Source organism: Tribolium madens, unplaced genomic scaffold (assembly GCF_015345945.1).
Source record: "Tribolium madens isolate multiple individuals breed KSU strain unplaced genomic scaffold, Tmad_KSU_1.1 Scaffold_91;HRSCAF=231;Tcas5.2_LG7, whole genome shotgun sequence".
Taxonomy (NCBI): domain Eukaryota; kingdom Metazoa; phylum Arthropoda; class Insecta; order Coleoptera; family Tenebrionidae; genus Tribolium; species Tribolium madens.
In genome coordinates this window covers 18,343,231-18,351,940 of record NW_025401063.1, presented here as the reverse complement: position 1 = coordinate 18,351,940, position 8,710 = coordinate 18,343,231, and the positions used below count along the sequence as shown (strand labels likewise).

The following is an 8,710-nucleotide window of genomic DNA, read 5'->3' as shown; positions in this document are numbered from 1 at the left end:
CATTTATTTGCAATCTGTTCACACAAAGAAGAGAAGCTTTTAGATTGTAAATATCTGCAAAAATCAACTTTACAGAAGATGTTGAAACTGCGCTCCCTCCATTTCCACGCAGGCACGACATCTTCGTCTGAAGGATATTCGAACTCTTTTTAAACCCCCTTATTGGGTTGGAATTGTTGGCCTTACTAAAATAAGTTATGCATATTTGTACTATTTGCAGCTCCTCAAGGCTATTTACTGGAGAATATGATAAAAAAATGAAACATTTTTTCAAAATAAATTCAGGGGGTAAAAAAATTTCACATTCGAAATCTCCAAAACCGTTACTTTGCGGTTTTTTGTTTTTCTTGGTCGAAACTATTACCTCCTTAAATATTTTACAATCTTTTTTTTAACACTCTGTATTTAATGCTACCTAAATACTAATACCTACTGATGATCTTGCATATGTTTTTTCATAATTATTCAGTAAATGTGCAAAAACTTTGTCAATAAAATCCACATAAAGTAGATTTCATTTAAATTGGCATAATAGGTGGCTATGGAATTTCGTATTTAAGTTTGTAGCCCTGCACATGTTCCTGTTATAACAGCTGATGGGGTTTTTGTTTTTCTTTGATTACTTACCTACATGGTTTATTGAACTGACATGACTGACATTTGTATTCGTTTTTTCAGTGTTTTCGTTGTTTGTTCGTTATTCCCACTACTTTTTCAAATTTTAATTAAAACTAGTTCTCTTCAGATTTAAAGTACTCGCTAAGGTATGTTTGAAAACATAATGAATTTCTTTTTGTTATTCCTGTTTTAGGAATTTTAGGTTAATGGAATCAACTATACCAATTTGAATTATGCCAAATTACTTTATCCAGGGCAAAACACCATTTTTCAGGCTGCAGTACGCGAAGCTTCATTTTGTACAGATTTCTTTTTTCCCCTACGATCGCAACAACTTTACCATTGTTTAAAAATTCAAAATTTTGTCCTACATTTTTAATGACAAAATCCAAACCCCTTTCGGATGCAACTTACACGGAAAACAAATTGTGTTTTATCTCCGGTGTGAATAAAACGTCTTTTAAAATTTCTGGAAGCCACTTATTATCAACGAAGTCTGTATTTTCTACAAAGCAAATAGTGTATGTTTTTAGTGTTAAAACTACACCTACAAAGGGATGAAACAGGATGTTAAACTTTTTATCGAAAAAACTCTCTGAAAACTTCTGAAAAAGGGTTCTTTAAAAATAAAATTTTAACTATCTTAACCTCACTTTTTATAGTGACAAATTTAGTTCCTTAATATGTAAAGCCTTTTTCACATTTAAAGCGCGGTTTACACAATCATGGCCTACTGTTATGCCAATTTCAATGAAATGGATTATACATACAGGGATACAATATTTCATTTTAAGATAAAAGTTTTCTATAAATATGTATCGAAAAAGTTTATATAAGGGAGCTACATCCCCTGAAAGGGGTGCATCTTTTAATGGATTTCTTCCAATATTTCAGAAACTATTGTGGATAAAATTACAAAATTTGGTACAACTAATAACCTTTATACACCTAAACGAATTCAAAGATAAAACGTCGAAATTTTCACTCAGGGGCGTGTTAAACTGGGGGGGGGGGTTTAGGGTAAAAAGTACTCTAACTGTTTTGTCTGTTGGTTCTTGCCACTTTCAGCCACACAATTCTAAATTTCATAGTTTTTCACAAAAAATAGATCTCTTGCGTTTTTTCGATACAACTTACCGTTTTTGAGTAAAATTATTTTACACTTTGTCTTACAGACTATAAAGAGGATAAAAAATCAAAATCAAATTAGTTTTACCGTTTAAGACGCTCGTGTTTAAAAATTTCGACAACTGATCTTTGAATTCGTTCAGGTGTTTAAAAGTTATCAGCTGTATCAATTTTTGTAATTTATATATTCTGCAATAGTGGGAAAACCCCATTAAAAACGCATCTCGTTTAGGGGGTGTAGCTCGCTTACATAACATTTTTTGATACATGTTCATAGGAAACTTTTGTTTTAAAATTTGCGGAAAAATGATCTCTTATAAAGTCACCTTTCAAATCTAACAAAATGATAAATCCTACTTCTGGGATTTGGAATTTAAAACTGCTCGTTATTATAAATAAGTAAATAAACGAGTTTTTTTTTTAATAAAACGCATTCATATTTTGCCTTAGAAAAATATATCTTGGAACAAACTTATTTCAACAACGTGCTTATAATTTTTATACAACAAAATTCTGATAAACAACAAAACGAAATAACAACTACGAAATAATAAACTACCATAAAATAGAACAGGTGACACCTACTTTGAGTGACTTATCTTTAATAGTTCACCGGTAATCTATCAATTCCTATCGATTACAGTAACATAACGACTTAATAATATAGGTTTACGGAAAGAAAAGGTAACTGAAAACCACCATGGGCATATTCTAGCTAATAAACTTACAAAGTAATTGAGTTACATTACCATTACAATAACCACTAGCTGTAAAAAGTTTAGTAAGTTTTATTATTCAGGTTGAATAATTGTCATTGTTATCACATTTACGTAACAGAAAAAAAAAGAGATTGTGACTGCTCAAGACTAGTTAACTAATCAACGGTCAATCTTTTGAAGCTGCCATCAATGCCAACACCAAGCTCTTCGTTCATTTCAGAGACTAGAGGACAAGTTTTCTCGTCGATTTCTATATACATGTCATCTAGAGCTAGAACTTGCTCGCGTTTTGCTTTGAGAACAGTCTTGAATTTTGCTAACATTTCTTCAAGAGGTACTTCACCTCCATATTCTTTGGGAAGTATCTTTTTATCGACTTTTTCGTACATTTCTTCAATATTCTTATAGATCTGTAGAAAAAATGTCACATTTATTGTTATTAGCATAGAAAATTTAACTTACAAAAATACGATTTTTAAGCTTCTCATTGAGAAGAGAAATCGCGAATTCAATAAGTTTGATCGCACTGGATGAGATGTTCAAGAAGTGATTAGCTTTATGTCTCATTGGTGTAGTATTCTGTAAACAGAATCAATCAATATACATTTTTTTATTTTATTGCTGTTGGCATTACTTGAATACATCTCAGAATGTTTCTAACATCGGTTAAAGACCACAGAGAAATATGAGCCATCTGAAATCCACTTTCGTCATTAATGTAAGTGTAGCCGTTAATTTGGTTGATTTCGTCGTCCATGAGAGTTTCTGTGACTAAACTGTGGACTTTAACCATGTGTGCTGAAGTGAATTTATGAGGATCAAATTTTCCAGCACAACTAAATAAAACTAATCTCCCTTGATCACGCTCTAAAAGCGGCACGAGGTATCCAGCATTGATGATTTCGGCTAAATCTGGATCTTCGCAATCTAGGTTTCTGAACCACTGCGGGTACAGTTGTCTGATGGTTAAGTAGCGTTCCAACATCTCACACGCTTGGGGAACGCTGAATTTGCGAGTTCTTAGGAAACGGAGCAGGAAAGGAGCATCTGAAAAAACAATATGCAACATTTATTCTACATTTTTGGATTTTTAATTGCAATAATATTTAATTTCATTATACAAGCTGTTCCAGCTAAACTCCACATTAGAAGTATTGGGAGTTCTAACAGTGATATTTGATCTAAAATTTTGATTATAGCCATAATCGTTTAGATTCTGCTCTATGAAAATATTTTCAAAATTCCGGTTACACAGGGAAATGGGTATCTACTTTGTTATTTTAAATAGAAAGTTATGTTATTTATTGCGTTTTTGGATTACTTAAGTGATTTAAGAGAGTTTTTATCAGACTTCCTTATACCTTTAGACTTTTTTGAAAAAAATTGATAACTCTACCATTTTTAATTATTTTGAAATCGTGTTTGGGCATATGAAAAAAAAAGGTTAGATCTTTTCTTTCGTGTATTTATAATTGGAAAAATAATTAACAAAACTCCAAAATTAAGGTTACGTTTGGGAAACTGCAAATACCCATAACTGAATTTTTTCAAATGGAAGGCCTCAATTTTTTCTTTACTAAATGAAAGAGAATTTAAAACTGCATCGGTCTGTATCAACATTCCTTATACTTAAGTTTAATAATTTCCAAGTTGTTTTGATTTTTTTTACAATGGAAGAAATTCAATACTATCCATTGTGGTTTTCGCATAGTTTGCCATGGAAATATTTCTCAAGTATAAAACGATAAGTTTTTTTTACAATTGTGTTATTCCTTTCGTAAATACAAATTAAATTTATTTTATTTTGTACTCAATGTTAAAGAGTGCTTTTATCAACTAATTTCAGTACATCGTCTAGTGAAATAAAGTAATTTTTGTCTACTGTTTATATTTTATCAACTAACTTCAGTAGATAAAGTAGTCTTTTAGCGTCTAGTGAAATAAAGTAATTTTCATCTACTATTTATATTCAAGAAATTCTGGTAGGTGAATACAAAATGAAACAAAATATTATACACGACGATAAAGATTGTTTATCTGATCGTAAACTTAACCTTTTCACTAGTAGATAAACAATTTCTTTTTTGTCTTGTATAATAAATAACTATAATCTAAATTTGAATAACTTTGATATTCTATTTTTTTCTAATTTCTATGACAAACTATACTAAAGTAGCTATGGATAATGAATTTCTCACAATATCAAAAGAAGTTATTACTATAACTTGAAAACTATGAATCATACAGGGCTTTAATTTCAAAAGGATTCAGTCTCATTAACTTTTGACATTGAGTAAATGTATTTTCAAGCAAAACCAGGTCGATTAGGATCCCGAGGGGGAAGTTGAAAACCAACATTAGTTACATTTTAAGTTTCATCCCCTAGTCGCTTGCCACCCCTACTTTAAAATTTTAAATGGCACCCCCTACTTTTTAGAACGTTTTCGGAAAGAGAAAAAAATCAGCGTCTCTAAATGTCAAAGAAAAAAATTTTTTTGTCGATTTGTTTTTCAATTAGGGGTGGTTTAATTTTTGAAATTTTTAGTCCTAGTAGCCTTTGAACTTTGAATTCAACTCAATTAAATAAAAATATGTCGATTTGAGTTGCGATGGGAGAGTTTAAAACCAACATTAAATACGTTTTAGGTTTCATCCCCTAGTGGCTAGTCATCCTTACTTTAGAATTTTAAATGGCACCCCCTACTTTTTGAAACATTTTCAGAAAGGGAATAAATGAGTGTATCTAAATGTCAAAGAAAAAAATTTTTTTGTCGATTGGTTTTTTAGTTAATTGTGGTTTATTTTTTTAAATTTTTAGTCCTAGTAGCCTTTGATTCAACTCAATTTAATTTAAATAAAAGTAATTATTTAATTAACTAAACTGTCAAATGGTAAATTTTCGCTGAATTGTTGACACCACCACCTTCTTAATAAAATGTATTAGATGATACATAATTAAAATCAAGGTTAAAGGCTATACTAGGACTGATGCAAATTTCTAAAACAAAACTCAAAACGAACTAACTCAAAAACGAATCAACTAAATTTTTTGTTTTTCATTTACGATTAGATAAGCTTTTTTCCACCCTTTCCAAAAATTTTTCAAAAAGCTGGAGGTGCTCTTTAAAATTTTAAAGTAAGGGTGGTTAGTGATTAAGGAATGAAACCTAAAACGTATTTAATGTTGGTTTTGAATTCTCCCATCGCAATCCAAATTGACATATTTTTTATTTAAATTAAATTGAGTTCAATCAAAGGCTACCAGGACTAAAAATTTCAAAAATTAAACCACCCCTAATTGAAAAATAAATCGACAAAAAATTTTTTCGTTGACATTTAGAGACGCAGATTTTTTTCTAAAAAGTTCTAAAAAGTAGGGAGTGCCATTAAAATTTTAAAGTAGGGGTGGCTAGCGACTAGAGGATGAAACTTAAAATGTAACTAATGTTGGTTTTCAACTTCCCCCTCGAGATCCTAATCGACCTGTTTTTGCTTGAAAATCCATTTACTCAATGTCAAAAGTTATTGAGACTGGATCCTTTTGAAATGAAAGCCCTGTATGTATAGGGAATGTTAATACAGATAAGCAGAACTAAATTCTCCTCCATTTGAAGTGAAGAAAAGATTGGGGTGTTTCATTTAGAAAAATTAAGTTAAGAGTATTTGAAATTTCCCAAACGTAATCTTAAATTTTGGAGGTTTGTTAATTATTTTTCCAATTTATTTTCCACGAAAGAAAAGATCTAACGACCTTTCTTTTTTATATTATGCCCAAATATGATTACAAAATAATTAAAAATGGTATAGTTATCAATTTTTGGAGAGGAAAATGCAAATTAAAAAATATTCAAAAAAGTCTAAACATTTCAAAAAACGGTTAAATTTAAGTATAGGAAAGTCTCATAAAAACTCTTTCAAAATCACTTGACTAATCCAATAAAGGCAATAAAACGCAATAAAAAACATAATTTTCTATTAAAAAAAAGCTGATATCCACTTGAAAATCTTTTCATTGGGCAGAACTTAATATAACTGTTAGAACTCCCAATACTTCTAATGTGGCGTTTAGCCAGAACAGCCTGTATATAAAGCAATAAAAATATTATATGAAATTATTAACAATTCATTTCTATTTAGATTCAATGACAAATGTCAATTCGAGTTGAAATTTCCAACGTCTTTATAAATAACACTGCTAAATGACGCAAAATTCCGTAAAAATAAAAATTGTCTATTTAAATAGAAATAGAATAGAAAAATGTATATCTAAAAAAAGATTGGTTACAGAAAGCCATTTGCGGCTTGTATCGGAATTTCTACAACTCGTATTTTAATACCTATAAGTACTGTTTTTTATGCCAGATGTTAAAGTTTAAAGTTTGCTTTGTTCTATTCTAAATAATAATAATAACAATAGTCACACGTTTGTGCTTGTAAATATTTTCACAATTTAAAATTGTTAGGTATAGTAAAATAGGTATATTTTAAAAAATGTTTCGTTTTTCGATTTTAAAGACAAAGATTTTGCAAAATTAACTAAAAACTACTTAAATTATTTTAATTTTGTTCTACAATTTTTTAGCAGAAAGCCTGAAGATATAAGAGCGGGCGAAACGCTGGCCTTTCTTTATAAGTTTATAAAATACCCAGATTTCAACGTATGTATTTAAATTTTTAATTATAGATACAATAAAAAACTGCACACAATTCACACCGAAACTGCATTTTTGTCACCTGAAAATTTATTGAAAGAGATTTTTATAGTTTTGCAAGAAAGAAACTAACATCGGTAGTAGTATTTTATTTTAAACTACTATGTTATCGATGTATTAAAAGTGTCATTCTTGGAAGCCTCTCTCGTTTGAAGGGTTTGAAGTTAAAAAAAAAATAAAGTAGGTATGACAGTTATTTATTCAATTTCTTTGAGGAATAAAATAATCATTAATCATAGTACCATAGAAAATTGATTGATTGAAATTACAGTGGAATGTAGGATATCTTGCAGTTCTATATTTGTTTCACTTTGATAAAAAATACAATTACGTCGATGAAATTGCTGGAAAAATGTTTTTTTTTAATATTTGAATTCTAATCAATTCAATTCTCTATGTGCTGCTCGAAAATAATTAATCATATGTATTAGATAAATGCCAATTACTTCAAAAATTTTCTATTTATCCATTTAAGTATCGGAATAAATCTAGACTTGCCCTTGTCAGACCATACACACTTTCACATATTTACAAACTGTGAAAATTATGACTAAATTAACTATTATTAACTAGAACATAAGTAGATTGTCATTTTGTGATATTATTTAAACAAGATGATTTTTTTTATTTAATGTGGAAAATACCTGTTCTGCATTTCTTGATGTTGGGATGTTTGTTGATCCACTCCCGCATCTGATCCAAGCTCTGTTCCCTGATATTATCATCTTCTCTCAGTTCTTGAAGCGCTTTCGTTCTTTCGGCTTCCGGTAATTGGCAGACGTAGTCCGCAACGGATGAATCTTGTCCTCCTAAACCCATTGCTTTGTCTGCAATTTCAACAAGACAACTGAATCAACTGTCAATTAACGCGTCCCACTTTTATTACAATACGTGGATTAGCTCAAAATTACACTAATTAAGTCCAAGAAAAGAAATCAATTTGGAAAAGTGCCATTCCCGCCGTATTAGGCGAAAGATGTCCATTGTATTTCAATGTTAAGGTTGCGTTTGTGAAAGTGACGCGGAAATAAAGAAAGTAAAACGCTTTCTTTGGTGGCTCAAGTGGTTGACCCAATTGGAAGCAAGCAACCGATTTTTGGTGAAAATTTCAAACTTGCGCTTAATTTTCAAACTCACCTTTCAACGGCATAGCGAATGTTAACTGAATGCGAAATGTTAAATTAAAAATAAGTTAATGGACACGCGCGATTTCGCTGATGGGCTTATTTGTTCGGACACAATAGAGTAATTAGAGAAATAATTTAGATCATTAAAGTGCCGATCACGTAACAAATTTATTTCATGCCGATGCTTAAACAGCCTGTTTTGTGATCGAGCGTTGAAGTCACCGCTCACATTAATTAAAAAATTACTTACCTTTGTCAAATTATAACACTGCACACTACAGCTGCCAATGTTATACTAAATACACTGCAGTGTTTGTTGTAAAAAGTTAACTTTCTCCTAACCTACTTTACGGGTGGAAGAAATTTATAATGAGATTCTGCAAAAATACACTCGATGACTAAGTTT

General features: G+C 30.3%; 1 protein-coding gene across 1 annotated transcript; it reads right to left on the bottom strand.

Moving 5' to 3' along the window:
• Positions 1 to 2,183: 2,183 nt before the first annotated feature.
• On the bottom strand, positions 2,184 to 8,710 carry LOC123012220 (retinaldehyde-binding protein 1). Its single transcript, XM_044410103.1, has 5 exons — positions 8,555 to 8,710; positions 7,822 to 8,004; positions 3,100 to 3,512; positions 2,928 to 3,044; positions 2,184 to 2,875 (listed from the first exon to the last, which is right to left on the bottom strand). The coding sequence occupies exons 2-5, from the start codon at positions 7,994 to 7,996 to the stop codon at positions 2,621 to 2,623; spliced, it is 960 nt and encodes a 319-aa protein (XP_044266038.1). The 5' UTR covers positions 7,997 to 8,004; positions 8,555 to 8,710; the 3' UTR covers positions 2,184 to 2,620.